The sequence below is a fragment of the Schistocerca piceifrons genome, chromosome 8 (assembly GCF_021461385.2).
Source record: "Schistocerca piceifrons isolate TAMUIC-IGC-003096 chromosome 8, iqSchPice1.1, whole genome shotgun sequence".
Lineage (NCBI taxonomy): Eukaryota > Metazoa > Arthropoda > Insecta > Orthoptera > Acrididae > Schistocerca > Schistocerca piceifrons.
The window spans coordinates 407,250,014-407,266,033 of record NC_060145.1 but is presented as its reverse complement, the minus strand read 5'-3'; the positions used below and the strand labels follow the sequence as shown (position 1 = coordinate 407,266,033).

The following is a 16,020-nucleotide window of genomic DNA, read 5'->3' as shown; positions in this document are numbered from 1 at the left end:
GATCATGAGTATGACACACTTTTCTTTCTTTCTTTCTTTCTTTTTGTTCTGTACTTCATATCTAAACATTCAACTATTGAGTAGAAGTAGTTGTCATTCAGAAGTTCTTTTAATTTATTTGTTTATTTTTAAATGCTATTTGGGTATCTGTCAGACTTTTACTGCTGTTTGGCAAAGATTCATGATAGCGTAATGTGCCCCTTTCTGTGCCAAAATCAGATTTAACCCAGAATAGTGATGATCATCCTTTCTTCTGGTGTTGTGGCTATGCACTTTGCTGTTATTTTTTAATTGCAATGGGCTATTGATAACGAATTTCATTGGTTAATATGTGTATTGTGAAGGTATTGTAAATATCCCTAGTTCCTTAAGTAAATGTGTGCAAGGTGATCTTTGGGGAGCCCAACCATTATTCTGATTACACACTTTTATGCAATAACTACTTTTTCTCTTAATGATGAAATTACCTAAAATATGATGCCATATGAAAGCAGTGAATGAAAATAAGCATATATAGCATAAGTTGAAACTAACCATTTCAGCAGATCATCAGTGTGTTTCTTCCAAAGCAATTTCTTGTCAGTACACACACCAAGAAATTTTGAATATTCTGCCTTAGCAATAGACTTCTGTTCAAAGGCTATATTTATCAGTGGTTATGCCATTTATTGTACAGAACTGTATATGCAATGTTTTCTCAAAATTTAGTGAGAGTGCATTTGTAGAGAACCACTTAATAATTTTCTGAAATACATTATTTACAATGTCCTCATCTTCAGCAAAAAGAACTAGCTTTCCATCTTCGTGAATTTAGAATGGCAATCATTGATATATATTAGGAACAATAAGGGAGCCAAGACTTGACCCTGTGGGACACTGTTCTTGATACTTCCCCAGTAAGAGTAGTCTGTTGATTTTTGCAGACTGTCTGTACTGTTAATTTCAGCCTTCTCTTCTAGTTAAGTATGAATTAATCATTAAACCATTTGTGCACTGTTCCCCTCATACCACATACATAAGCTTATCTAGAAAAAATTCAAGATTCACACAGTCAAAAGCTTTTGAGAGATGTTCTGCTATTCAGACCATTTAATATTTGATCAGTGAAAGCATGTATAGTGTTTTCTGTTGAAAAGCCTTTCTGAAAACCGAATTGACATTTCGTTAGTACTTTATTTTTACCTCTAAATATGATGTCATATGAAAGCAGTGGATGAAAATAGGCACAGTAGGCTAATTTACTAATACATTTATCACCAAAATGCACAATAACCCTAATAGCATAAGTAGCTGAACTCAAACTTTTCGGATAAAGTTGTCAGAAGTGAGATTATGTGATAGTTGTTAGCATGACACCTATCCCCCTTTTTATGCAATGGTTTAACAATAGCATATATCTGTCTGGCTGGAAAAAATATCCTCTTTTTGTGAGTACTACATATGTGGGTGAGAATCATTCTTACCTTTTGGATACAAGTCTTAGTACTGTGTTTGAAATGCCATCAATTCCATGTGAGCTTTTACTTTTGAGTGATTTTATTATTTTCCTAATTTCAGTAGGAAGGGTGGGTTGAATTTCAGTTTTATCAAATTGCTTAGGTATTGCATCTTCCATATAATGAACAGCTGGAGCCTATTTTCTACTTCTGACATTTTGTTAACAAACTTTTCAGTGAGTTTGATAAAAATTCAGTCTTCCTGTGCTGCTTGCCCTGTTTCCCTTTTAACAATATTCCAAATTGTTTTAATTTTATTATCAGAGGTGTTAATCTCATACATAATGTATACACTTCTGGACTTTTTAATAACTTTTCTTAATACCGTGCAATAGTGTTTATAAAGTTCGACTGTTTCTGGATCATTACCCCTTCTAGGAAGGGTGGGTTGAATTTCAGTTTTATCAAATTGCTTAGGTATTGCATCTTCCATATAATGAACAGCTGGAGCCTATTTTCTACTTCTGACATTTTGTTAACAAACTTTTCAGTGAGTTTGATAAAAATTCAGTCTTCCTGTGCTGCTTGCCCTGTTTCCCTTTTAACAATATTCCAAATTGTTTTAATTTTATTATCAGAGGTGTTAATCTCATACATAATGTACACACTTCTGGACTTTTTAATAACTTTTCTTAATACCGTGCAATAGTGTTTATAAAGTTCGACTGTTTCTGGATCATTACCCCTTCTAGCTATAAGATAAATTGCCCTTTTCTGCTTACAAGGTATTTTTATTCCTCTAGTAAGCCACAGATTTTTGGATGGTTTTTTACAATTATGTTTCCCAGATATACTCACAAAGCTATCAAGATATATGTTAAGTTTTAAATTATCATTGGTTCCCTGCACTCTTCATCCCTGCCTAACTGTTGCAAGTTGTCACTAAAACTTGCAGTTGTTAAATTGTCAATTGAACACACTATTTTGGAGGCTGTTTTGCATTACTATATGGAGCTGTGTCATTCACTGTAACTAGCTCTGTTTCACAGAGGAAGACTGCACTGTAGTTTCTTCTCTAGACTGTCACACAGATGACAAAATGGTATATATCGAAATAGACGACAGAGGGATAGAGAAACAATTAAAATCGCTCAAAAGAGTTAAGGCTGCTGGATCTGATGGGATACCAGTTCAATTTTACACAGAGTATGTGAAGGAACTTGCACCCCTTCTTGCAGCGGTGTTCTGTAGGTCTCTAGAAGAGTGTTGCATTCCAAAGGATTGGAAAAGAGCACAGATCATCCCCATTTTCAAGAAGGGACGTCGAACATATGTGCAGAATTATAGACCTATATCTCTAACATCGATCAGTTGTAGAATTTTGGAACACGTATTATGTTCGAGTATAATGACTTTTCTGGAGACTAGAAATCTACTCTGTAGGAATCAGCATGGGTTTCAAAACAGACAAGTCGTGTGAAACCCAGCTCGCACTATTCGTCCACGAGACTCAGAGGGCCATAGACACAGGTTCCCAGGTAGATGCTGTGTTTCTTGACTTCGACAAGGTGTTCGATACAGTTCCCCACAGTCATTTAATAAACAAAGTAAGAGCATATGGACTATCAGACCAATTGTGTGATTGGACTGAAGAGTTCCTAGATAACAGAACAGAGCATGTCATTATCAATGGAGAGAAGTCCTCTGAAGTAAGAGTGATTTCAGGTGTGCCGCAGGGGAGTGTCATAGGACCGTTGCTATTCACAATATACATAAATGACCTTGTGGATGACATCGGAAGTTCACTGAGGCTTTTTGCAGATGATGCTGTGGTGTATCGAGAGGTTGTAACAATGGAAAATTGTACTGAAATGCAGGAGGATCTGCAGCGAATTGACGCATGGTGCAGGGAATGGCAATTGAATCTCAATGTTGACAAGTGTAATGTGCTGCGAATACATAGAAAGATAGATCCCTTATCATTTAGCTACGAAATAGCAGGTCAGCAACTGGAAGCAGTTAATTCCATAAATTATCTGGGAGTACACATTAGGAGTGATTTAAAATGGAATGATCATATAAAGTTGATCGTTGGTAAAGCAGATGCCAGACTGAGATTCATTGGAAGAATCCTAAGGAAATGCAATCCGAAAACAAAGGAAGTAGGTTACAGTACGCTTGTTCGCCCACTGCTTGAATAATACTCAGCAGTGTGGGATCTGTACCAGATAGGGTTGATAGAAGAGATAGAGAAGATCCAACGGAGAGCAGCGCGCTTCGTTACAGAATAATTTAGTAATCGCGAAAGCATTACGGAGATGATAGGTAAACTCCAGTGGAAGACTCTGCAGGAGAGATGCTCAGTAGCTTGGTATGGGCTTTTGCTAAAGTTTCGAGAACATACCTTCACTGAAGAGTCAAGCAGTATATTCCTCCCTCCTACATATATCTCACGAAGAGACCATGAGGATAAAATCAGAGAGATTAGAGCCCACACAGAAGCATACCGACAATCCTTCTTTCCACGAACAATACGAGACTGAAATAGAAGGGAGAACCGATGGAGGTACTCAAGGTACCCTCTGTCACACACCATCAGGTGGCTTGCGGAGTATGGATGTAGATGTAGATGTAGCTGTGCATTGTGATCCAAAAGACCAATCTTAACAGGAAAAGTTTTTATTTGATTACATTTATCTTATTCTATAAAAAGATTATCTACCAGTGAACTGTTTTTGCATTTTGTGTACTTCATCAGGTCAGAGAGGCAGTGTTGGTTCTAAAAGTTCAGAATTTTTGTGTTCAAGGTATCTTTCAAATTTCGTGTTAACTAACAGGGTAGATAGCATACTCCGAATAGCATTACCACCTCAATCTCGTATGAGATTTTGGAATAGCTTCGTTCATTTATTGGTAGTACTATGGCAACTGCCAGCAATGCTTTACTTGAAGAAATACAGCCACCAGCCAATTTTTGTTTATGTCTATTTAAGCCAAGACCCATTTTTTACTGGTGTAATATATTTTTGTCACTATAAGATTGTTATTGAATGTGTTTTGAACCTGTGGTTACCTTCTGTTCTGTAATTTGTGGCTTCATTTCCCACCTGTGGAAGATACAAATGTATTATGTGACTTGAATTGAAGATGAGTGAAAGCCTGAGCTATGTTGTTGTTGTCTAAAAACTTTACTAAAAGTTGCTGGCGTCTGTATTTCTTCAACTGATTCTGTTCGCAGCCACAAAGTTCAACCACTGTTACCATCAAGAAACTAATGCCTGTAGTACATTTCACTATTTATTCACTTGCATGATTTGTTTCTTTATTCTAGGATACGGCAGAATCATCAAAACCTAAGCACACCAGTAATGTTTGGTTGAAGAGCGCACAGATGCCAGTAGCTGACATTGATGTAGGTACTGCTATTTTGTGCCTTTGTGCAGCAGATCGCTCGGTCAACTCAACATTAGAATTATTGGACAGAAAATTCAGAATAATGTCGCAGTATCAGCAAATGGACAGAAAGCTTGGCAAATTTATTGCTATACAAAAACCAAATTATTACATTTTCCTTTTAATTGTTAGAGAGAGCAAAAGCAGTCCACTTTCGTTTAGAGCACTTGGAGACTGTATGCGGCAAGTCTGTAAGTTGATTGACAAGGACAGATACGAATATGTTGCTGTAGAAGCTTTTGATGACGAGGATGATCCACTTCTATTTGAAAAAGTCATTACTGTAATAAAGACAGGACTCGATACAAAGTATGAAAAAGAGTTGTGGTTATGTTATCCTGCAACAGTTTCAAGAGTACCCAACACAAGGCCAAGCAGTGAAACATAATGCTCTTTCATATATTATAGTTCTTTGTAATGATATTAAACAAGTGAATGTAAAATAAAAATGTAAGAATATTTTCATAAATAAATGTAATTGGTGTATATTTGTAATTTTATGGTATTTAAAGTGTCAATAATTTCAACCTATGACATTTCTGCATCCCATTAACTTTTACAACAAGATGTTTTACAGAAATGAATAGGTGTCAGACTGACAGCTGTTGCTATGAACACTTCTCCTCCCATCCAGAAAGAGGAGTGTTCATAGCACCAACCATAAACATCAAAAGTAACCAGGATTACTGTCATCAATGTGTAACTACTGCAACCTACATCCATTTGAAGCTGCCCCACACTTCACACCATTACCAAATTGGCGATCCCTTGATGCCTCAGGGTGTGTCATATGAACTGATACCTTCTTTTAATAAAGTTGTGCACTAAACTTTTCACCCAGTTTATTCAGTATCTCCTAAAGTTATTTTATCTGCTTTTTAGCATTCTTCTGTAGCACCAAATTTCAGAAGCTTCTATTCCTTTCTTGTCTGAACTGTTCATTGTTCACATTATATCTCTGTACAAGGCTAAGCACAGATACCTTCAGGAAAGGGTTCCTAACACTTGAGATTTATATAAAAGTAACAAGTTGCTCTTTTTCAGAAACACGTCTTGCTAAATCTAAGTTAAATACTTTTTAAAAAAAATTAAAACAATCTTGATCTGATATAAATGTTTATTAATATAGTGACTGGTTTCAGTCTATTTTTAAGACTGTCTTCAGACCATTCGCCAATGGTGGCAGGTTGAGGTAGTAAACAGTATAATATAATAAAAATATATATAATAAAAAAAGTTCAGATATATAGAATTAATGAGATCAATTTTTTGGCGCCCAGACAAGCACAATAAGCTGGGCTATGCCTGTAAATGAGTTCATATTAGTTCTGCACGGACGAAATAATCTTTCTCTTACTATAGATTAATGCTTACCAATTAATAATACTACGTCCGATCGCTGTATCCACCTACAAAATCTTGACTGTGTCCATGATACGGTAATCAGATCTTCGTGATAACTGAAGTACACAAGTGGGCTTCTTCAATTCTTCTCTATTACAGTACTACTTGGAATAACAACGCAATTTCTCACTAATGAAATATGAATGTATGATTAATTCTACACACATCAAAAGTACAGGCTTTTCACTTATTCTCATAACCAAAATTGCTACTGCCAATTATGCTCTAAAATATCATGTGTCCACCTTCGTTCATTAACAGAGTGTGAGTCCTTCCCCTTGCCAAGAAACAGGAAAATTATCTTATGTTTTTTAACATTTGAAAATCAAAAATACATGATGGTAGGCGCAGGCTCTACGCTGGGCCACCACTTCACCTTTTCTCTTTGCCTTTATTAAACGAAAACATAAAAGCAAGAAATGCAAAAGGTACGTCACAAATGCCCCCTTACTGTATACTGTCGTACCCCCCCCCCCCCTCCACCCTTCCACCCTCTCCACACTGTATACTGTCGGAAATAAGTCTCTTTATTTAGGGAGACAATATACAGTAGCCATATTTATGTTGGGTCTCATAATTTGGTCATTTAGTGCACCTCAATGGAGTTTTAATACCCTTATGCTACTACAAGTATATCTACAAATTAGTACACATAAATACATTCACATATATTTATATTACGTAATTGAATGTCCATGTTGTGCTTCCGTCTTAGTTTATTATTTATCCTTACATTCGTTAAGCTGTGTGGTGTGAACAGGGGAAAAATTTTAAATTTCTTAAATGGCCCTTTCAAGCTGGTTTAAAAATTGTTTTTCTCACTTGCTTTTGGTTCATTGGCAATTCTGAGAATGTATCCTTTCGGCACATGCTGTCTCATTGTTCGCTGTACATATGGCCTCAAGCTGCTCATTGTTTACCGCGCCCATCACAATGACGTGAGTGCCACATGAGCACCAGCACTGCCTGCACATCCACTGTAATGTCGCTCCAGGCTTATGAAGTCGGTGTTGTATATGCCGTCCAGTCCGGGGACGGGTTACGACAGATTCAGCTCCAAAGCTCAACACCAATACCTCATCTCGCACCTGGGCAAAGTTTTCTGCCAGCGAAATTGAAGGTAGGGGCCGCACTGCAGGACTCGGCATTATGTTTTGTTGTGCATTGCAGTTCGGCGGTCTTCACACATCATTTAGTGGTTATATGGGTTTCCTCTGATTTCTCCGTCGCACATGCATCTCACCGCTGTATTCACTTCACTAGACTGTAGTGTCTACTCTTATCAAAGCTCAGCCATTATTTTCACTGTTATCAGGCCTTACTATTTTTGTATCACTTCATTCCATCTTACACAGTTATGTATGTAAATCAGAAGGAATCTCGTATTTATTCTGAATATTTGCATTTTCTTTTTTTGTCTTGCAGGAGCGACCTTCTGCGCATTATTACCTTCACAACTACACATAGAAAATACGTTCCAGCACTATTCACTACATCGAAAAAAGAGGATTTGCTAGGGTTTGCTTCAGAGATCAAGCTACTTCTAGGATTGCTACTTGTAGTGTGTTGTTAGTGTACTTATTCTATCCTTGGCATTTGATAAATCTTCATACTATGTACAATATTGACACGTGCTCGTTTGTGAGCGAGTATGGGGAATGTTTTATACCTTGACAATCCTAACTTCATCACTGCTTGTTAATCGTCGTAATATTTCACATTCATGTACACATATTTCAAGCCGTATATCTGCCTTATTGATGCAACGAAATATACATGTTTACCTTCGTAACATGTGACTGGTAATTTTACTGTATTTTTGTCATGTAATTCCACTTACAATTCTTTCCCGATGAAGAAAAAGGTGCTTATGTTAAAGTACTGCTTTCACTTCTGCGTGTGTCAAGAACTCAGTGTAGAAAATATTGTTTCACTGCATTTTGTGTTCATGCCTCGTATGAATTGTATATCATATTTTCATTTATATTCACCTTATAGTTGCTGAAGCTGTAACAGTTAGTCGGTAAGGAAATATTTTTCATACTAAGTTGTTTTACATTCTGATGTATGTGTAGCAAATTACTGTGCTGTGATGTACGTTAAATGTACTGTGTACCCTTGTACTACTGACTTCACTGTCTCTTCTTTACTCTTCACTCCTTCTTCAAGATGTTCATTTTCACAATTATTTACCATACATGCATCATCATACTTCGCCCTCGATGCTCATATAATCATTCATACTGAGACTTAAAACTATATAATGTATTCTTTCTTACATCATCTTCGTGGTCCTTTCCTAGGTACCCCTGTTATATTCATCTTCATATTCATCACTGTATACCCATATAATTATTCATTAAAAATCTTCCACATAAATATCTATTTATATATACGCAGGTATTACCTGTGTGGTTTTGACACTAGCATCACCACCCTATTTATTTCTTCCCACAAATATAAATAAACTCATATTACTCTAATACACTTTCATTCTCTTCCTAGTTTCACTCCATGTATGATATGTCACCACAAACATGGATTAACTAATTAATACCTCCAGTTGAATCTAAAATCTTTCACACTCTCTCTACTTCCAAGTATTATCCAGCAGTGAAATTTCAATTGTTTCTCCTTATCGCTTTTTAAACATACAGTACTTACCTCAGTTTTTTGTTTAAGTTCATGGAATTACATTGTGCATGTATTGGTTGGTTTTCATATTTACTTAGCTTATCTCCCATGTGTTGCACCTTGTGAATGCCTTCATACCAAGTATACAGTAAAATAATAATAATAAACAGTTCACTAGAAGTGTGTCTACCAACAAGAAAGTACACTGCAAAATTACACCACATATGCTGAGGGGTATGCTGGCCTGCAATTTTATAACTTTAGATTTACTTCCCATCTCCGTTATGATCTTACAGTTCCCTACAGGTAGTGTGACTACATTTACTTCCCATGCTATCTCTTTAAACATGCCGGTTGACATCAGGCTTGTTGACGTGCCAGTATCCAAAACAACTGGTACATCTAAGCTTCCCACCTTTACCTTTATTGTTGCTTGAATAATTTCACTTACCTTGTGTGTTGTGTCTTTGTCTTCAGTAAACAAATCTGCTTTCATTTCTGCTTCCTTATCTATCATACCTCAAAAGCAGATTACGGATATTCTGTATGTGTAAGTTTGTTTCAGTGTCTACTTCCTCTTCTTCATTTCTCTTCATGCTAGTGTTTATATTGCTAATATTATTACTGTGGCACACTGACAGTTCATTACCTTCTTCTTCTAGTCATGCTTGATTATTGTTATTTCTTGGGGGCAGTAAAGGTATTGTTTCATTTTCTGCTGTCACTTCTACTATGTTCACCGCATGTTCGTGTGCTCACCAGTTTATGTCCCGGTTGTTTCAGTCTGACTGTACTGGCTGCCGGTTCTCTCTCGGATCCCTGTGTTCCATATTCCGATTCTGGTATTATGCATTTCCTTGTCGCCTAGTATCAAAGCTTTCTCTCGAATTTCTCCTGTCTCGTCCATTGCTGTACAGACGGGGTTGATATTTATTTTCATACCTTTGGCCACCCTGTGGCTAACAGGTAAACCAGTTGTACTCATTTCAGCTGTGGTACGGCGGTGCATAAGGATGCCATTCATTCATACACACATGACCATTATAGTTTCCAAAGTCATTGCCGTTACCATGGTTGCTCTCCCCATTTAGGTTGTGTTCATTACCATTACTATAACTAGGCATGGCTTGCCCATCCTCATGAATTAGATGTATTGAGTCGAGCAGTGAGAGAAAATACTCGAGATCATATTCGGGAATGGTTACTAATTTTTCCCTTACATTTTAAGGCAACTTCTTCTTTAAGATTTTCAATACATCGATATGAGATATCAGATTATTCCAGTAGCGGGTCCTGTTTAGATCTGTTTCGAAATAGTTTCTTAGCCCCCCCTCCCCGAATTTTGGATGATATGATACTTGGTTAAATACCTCTCGTCTTAATCTCTCCTGGATAGCTGTTGATCAGTATTTATCTAAAAATGCATTCTCAAATTGATTATATGTCTCACAGAGTTCCAACATCTCTGTAGCCCACAGAAGGGCGTCGCCTTCTGTGTGTCCTACCAGGTAGTTGATAATTTGAGCTTCTGTCCAAGTCGTCGGCAGTACATTCATAAAGGCTCAGACAAACACTACCAGGTGCGTTTGCTTTGTTTCATTTGAAAAAACTGTTGATGTTTTATTAAAATCATCCATTAACAATGCTGTCCAGCAGGACGGAACAGCATTTACATGCAGTGATAATGTATCTATCTCATAAAAGTTTTGCCCGTTGCTCGCGTCGGCATGTGGTCGTGCGGCGTGGGTTGGACATTGTTGACTGCGCCACTGATTTCTCTCACCAGCAGATGGCTCTTTATAGCTCTGCTTGTGCTCTCGGTGATGATATTATCATAGTTTGTTTGTTAACTATTTCGTCCATTAATATTTGTTCTACCTGTTTGATATCACGTTCTACACGTTTTAAAATTTCTCCTTCCTTGTCCCCCATTACTTTCTTTACCGCTTCCACATAAGTATGCTGTTCGCGTACGCATTTTCTGCAAACGTTGTGTTTTAATCTTTTTTATTCCCCTTTACTGTTTCGTAAACTTACACAATGTCTAAGTTGATTCTTTTATGCTCTAACTTACGTAATCCTATCTCCACTGTGATTTTCTCTACATTTTCTGGTAAGTCATCACAGAAAGGATGTAGCTTCGCTACTTCTGATTGTACATTATCTATGTTAACCTGTGTATTCTTTTGCATTACATGTAAATTATTCTGAGTTTCTCTGATTCCGGATATTTCCTGTCCATACATGCGTGTTGGTGTTTCAATTTTTTCTTCCACTATGCCTTTTAATTTCTCACTCATATTGTGACCTGAAGTTTGTTACTCATTCATTGATTTTCCTATCCACTTCCATGGAGATTTGCGAAATGTGCTATGTGAAATTCGTATCCAGATTATTGAGTTCTGTGTGCAAATTTTTTACCTCTGCTGAAATGTGTGTCATGTTTGTATTAACCTTCCCTATCTCGGACTTTACTGTGGTCATGTCTGCTTTCATATTATTCATGTCTGTTTGTATTGTTTCTAAACTTGACATTTTTTAATTTAATATGTTCATGTCCGTTTGTACTCCCGTTAAGGCTTGCGTATCTTCCCTATTCATTTCTGGCCTACACCTGTCAGTATCTGCGTCAGTGCTATGCGTACTACTTTCATTTAAAATATTCCTTTGCCTTGAAGTGTCATTAATTTCGTCTGCTGTAATCAACATATTGCTTATAATGAAATGTTCAATTCTGTCATGGTCGCCACTTTATAATATAATAAAAAATGTTAAGATATGTGGAATTAATGAGATTAACTTTTTGGTGCTTGCACAAGCACTATAAGTTGGGCCATGCCTGTAAATGAGTTCATATTAGTTCTGGACAGATGAAGTAGTCTTTCTCTTGCTGTATACTTATACTTACCAGTTAATAATACTACATCTAATCACCGTATCCACCTACAAAATCTTGGCCGTGTCCATGATGGTAATCAGATCCTTGTGATAACTCCAAAGTACACAGGTGGGCTTCTTCAATTCTTCTCTATTACACTACTACTTGGAATAATAACACACTTTCTCACTAACAAAATACGAATGTGTTATTTCTTCTACTCGCATCAAAAATACAGACTTTTCACTTATTCTTATAATCAAAATGGCTACCACCGATTATGCTCTAAAATAACATTTGTCTACCTTTGTTCATTAGCAGAGAGTGAGTCCTTCCTCTTACCGAGGAGCAGGAAAAACAACTTATGTTTTTTAATATTTGAAAATCAAAAATACATGCTGGGCTGCCACTTGACATTTTCTCTTTGGCTTTAAAGAAAACGAAAATATAAAAGCAAAAGGTACATCACAACGGTGCAGCTACTGTCTGTTGATACACAAAAGTCAACTGCTCTGTGCAAAACTGTGTTGGGCAGCTTCCCCTTTCATTTCTTTCTTCCAGTCCTGCAATTTTCCCCCTTTTCTTTCTTTTTCTCACATCTGTTTCCATTCCCCCATCACAAATTTTCATCTCCCTTAAAGTTCTGAATAACTTTCGTTTTCTCACCATATATTTTTAAATCTCTCCATTATCTATAAAACATCTGGAGAGGAGAATCTTAAAAGAGGATTCACAACAAATTTTCACATCTCTCGTAGAAAGCAGTCACCACCACCTTCATACTAGGATATGAAAACGTAGTTGAAACCTGAAGTAGAAGGTATGGATAGTTTCAACTATAAGTGTAATTTATGTCACAAAGATGAATTAGACTTTCCAGAAGGAGGAGTGTTCATAGCAACAAGCAAAAACATTACTTGAATAACAAAATTAATTCAACCATATGGATAAGAGTAACAAGGATCAATGTACGTAGATTCGTAGTTGAATGTGTATATTAACCACTATATTCAGATCCATTGGTCATAGAGTCATTCAAAGTTTGCCTAAACTTGAAAGAATGGAAACGCCATGATTGTGTGAAAGACTTATTTCAATAGTGGTACACCTCCAGTTTAGTTTAAACATAACTCTGTGATTGAGATACCTGAAATATTGAAATCCTTTACTTGTTGCATGGGATACCATTTCTTTCTGTGTGTATTGTTATTACAATTACATTTAACACCTTAAAAGATTACAAGGAACATCAATCTGTACCACTGCTGAAATAATGCCTTATATACACTGAAGCACCAAAGAAACTGGTACAGGCATGCATATTCAAACACAGACATATCTAAACAAGCAGAATAGGATCCTGTGGTCAGCAATGCCTGTATAAGACAACAAGTGTCTCGTGCAGTCGTTAGATCGGTTACTGCTGCTACAACGGCAGGTTATCAGGACTAAAGTGAGTTTTAACGTGGTGTTATAGTTGGCACACAGCATCTCCGAGGTAGCAATAAAGTGGAGATTTACCCGTATGACCATTTCACAAGTGTACCGGGAATATCAGGAATCCGATAACACATGAAATCTCCAACGTCCCTGCGGCCGGAAAAAGAACCTGCAAGAACGGGACCAACAACCACTGAAGAGAATTTTTCAACGTGGCATAAGTGCAAATTGCTGTAGATGTCATTGTTGGGCCATCAACAAGTGTTTGCATGTGAACTGTTCAACAAATCATCATTGATATGGGCTTTCAGGACCAAAGGCCCACTCGGGTACTGTTGATGACTACACAGCACAAAGATTTACACCTCGCCTGGGCCCGTCAACACTGACATTAGACTGTTGATGGCTGGAAACATGTTGCCTGTTTGAATAAATCTTGTTTCAGATTGTATTAAGCACATAGACGTGTAGACAACCTCATAAATCCATGGACCCTGCATGTCTGCAGGGGATTGTTCAAGCTGGTAGAGCACTGTAATGGCCTGGGTCATGTGCAGTTGAAGTGATATGGGACGCCTGATATGTCTAGATATAACTCTTGATCACTTGCATCCATTGATGTCCATTGTGCATTCCGATGGACTTGGGCAGTTCCAGCAGGACAATGTGACACCCTACACATGCAGAATAGCTACAGAGTGGCTCCAGGAACTCATCTGATTTTAAAAACTTCCGCTGGTCACCAAATTCCCCAAACATGAACATTATTGAGCATATCTTGGATGCCTTGCAGCGTGCTGTTCAGAAGAGATCTCCACTCCCTCGTACTCTTACGGATTTGTGGACTGTCCTGCAGGATTCATGATGTCAATCCCCTCCAGCATTACTTCAGATATTAGTTGAGTCCTGCTACATTGTGTTGTGGCACTTCTGTATTAAGTCTAGTTTACACGATGACACTGCCTTGCACCACTCGTTGAGTGTAATGAGTTGTCCGCAAGTAGCTGCGTACGTGTCCGTAGACACAGCACCACCAGTGTACACTTTTAAGTTTCGTCGTTTTGTGAGTGCTGTAGTCGTGTGTAAAATGAAAGTTTTGGCAGCTATAATAGTTGTGAAGGAGTTAATCTTGTTCACATGAAATAGTTGCACAAGACAAAAGATAAAGAATAAAGTGTTTGGCTCCGTGACTGCATAAAAAAAAGACATCAGCTCTGTTGCTCACTGACCTTTCTGAAAGATATTATACTGGAAGACTAAATTTATTTTAATCATTTGTACGACAATTTGTGAATGAGAAGCAATTCTGTGACTTTAAATAAATTAATATCGAGTAAAGAATTCAGACTTCCAGATTTCTGTAGCATTTTCTCTTGTCAATTGTTTTCCTCAAAAAAGAATTGGCCAACTCGAACCATGGGATTGTAGCCTTGTACATGTGGGCTGTTCCTCAGCTAGACGTTTTACTTGCCTGTGTTTCTATTAATTCATTTGTGCATGTGCTGCTATAATTTTAACTGAACGGACTTCGTTCTGCAGCTCAATTATTGTCTGTGAATCCATGTTCAGACAACTGCCTCGAACATCTAATTAAAAAACACCACGCAGAATTCACACTTTAGGCCTCCTGGCTATAAACAGACCATCTCTTTTCAAATGTGTCAGAATTGAGAGTGGGATTAGCAACCATATTAATTTTAGAGGAACAATCGTCAACAAAGGCAATATGATCATAAAGAAAAGTAGGAGAGTATCTGTGGGTGGTTGAAGTAATGGAAATATACAGACAACGTACTTCAAACACTAACTGAAAACATTTAGTTCAGACCCAGAAAATGCAGAACAATTGTATTGCAATTAACTGTAGCGATCCAAGCTTCACAATCGCAAACAAATATTGATCCATTTGCAAACCGCATCATCGTAAAACTGTGTAATAGCTGCCATTTTCAAAACTGATGCAAGTTAAGGCAATTGCATGTATTGTATTAAGAATGTTAGTGTTCAAAATTATTATATACTTATGCACCATTTTGTTAAATGCCTTTTGGCTCATTACCACTTAGTTAACAAACTAATATTCTGGGTTCGGCAACAATAAATCGCCCACTATGAGGTACATTCAAGTTCTAAGGCCTCCGATTTTTTTTCTAATTAACTACTCACCTGAACTCGATGAAACTGGCGTTACTTCTCGACGTAATCGCCCTGCAGATGTACACATTTTTCACAATGCTGATGCCATTATTCCATGGCAGCGGCAAAGGCTTCTTTAGGAGTCTGTTTTGACCACTGGAAAATCGCTGAGGCAATAGCAGCACAGCTGGTGAATGTGCGGCCATGGAGAGTGTCTTTAATTGTTGGAAAAAGTCACTAGGAGCCAGGTCAGGTGAGTAGGGAGCATGAGGAATCACTTCAAAGTTTTTATCACAAAGAAACTGTTACATAACGTTAGCTCGATGTGCGGGTGTGTTGTCTTGGTGAAACAGCACACGCGCAGCCCTTCCCGGACGTTTTTGTTGCAGTGCAGGAAGGAATTTGTTCTTCAAAACATTTTCGTAGGATGCACCTGTTACCGTAGTGCCCTTTGGAACACAATGGGCAAGGATTACGCCCTCGCTGTCCCAGAACATGGACACCATCATTTTTTCAGCACTGGCGGTTACCCGAAATTTTTTTGGTGGCGGTGAATCTGTGTGCTTCCATTGAGCTGACTGGCGCTTTGTTTCTGGATTGAAAAATGGCATCCACGTCTCATCCATTGTCACAACCGAC

The 16,020-nt window shown here is 37.6% G+C and overlaps 1 protein-coding gene across 4 annotated transcripts in view; it reads left to right on the top strand.

Moving 5' to 3' along the window:
* The window catches only part of LOC124712559 (putative uncharacterized protein DDB_G0282133), a 173,341-nt gene extending 167,964 nt beyond the window's left edge, over nucleotides 1–5,377 (top strand). For 3 of the 4 annotated variants that reach the window (XM_047242870.1, XM_047242871.1, XM_047242869.1), the window contains one exon: nucleotides 4,768–5,377. In XM_047242870.1, the coding sequence (XP_047098826.1) occupies nucleotides 4,768–5,277 (510 nt within the window). In that variant the 3' untranslated portion in view covers nucleotides 5,278–5,377. The remainder of the gene's footprint in view (nucleotides 1–4,767) is intronic. The other variant, XM_047242872.1, reaches the window with a different exon arrangement.
* Nucleotides 5,378–16,020: the final 10,643 nt, after the last annotated feature.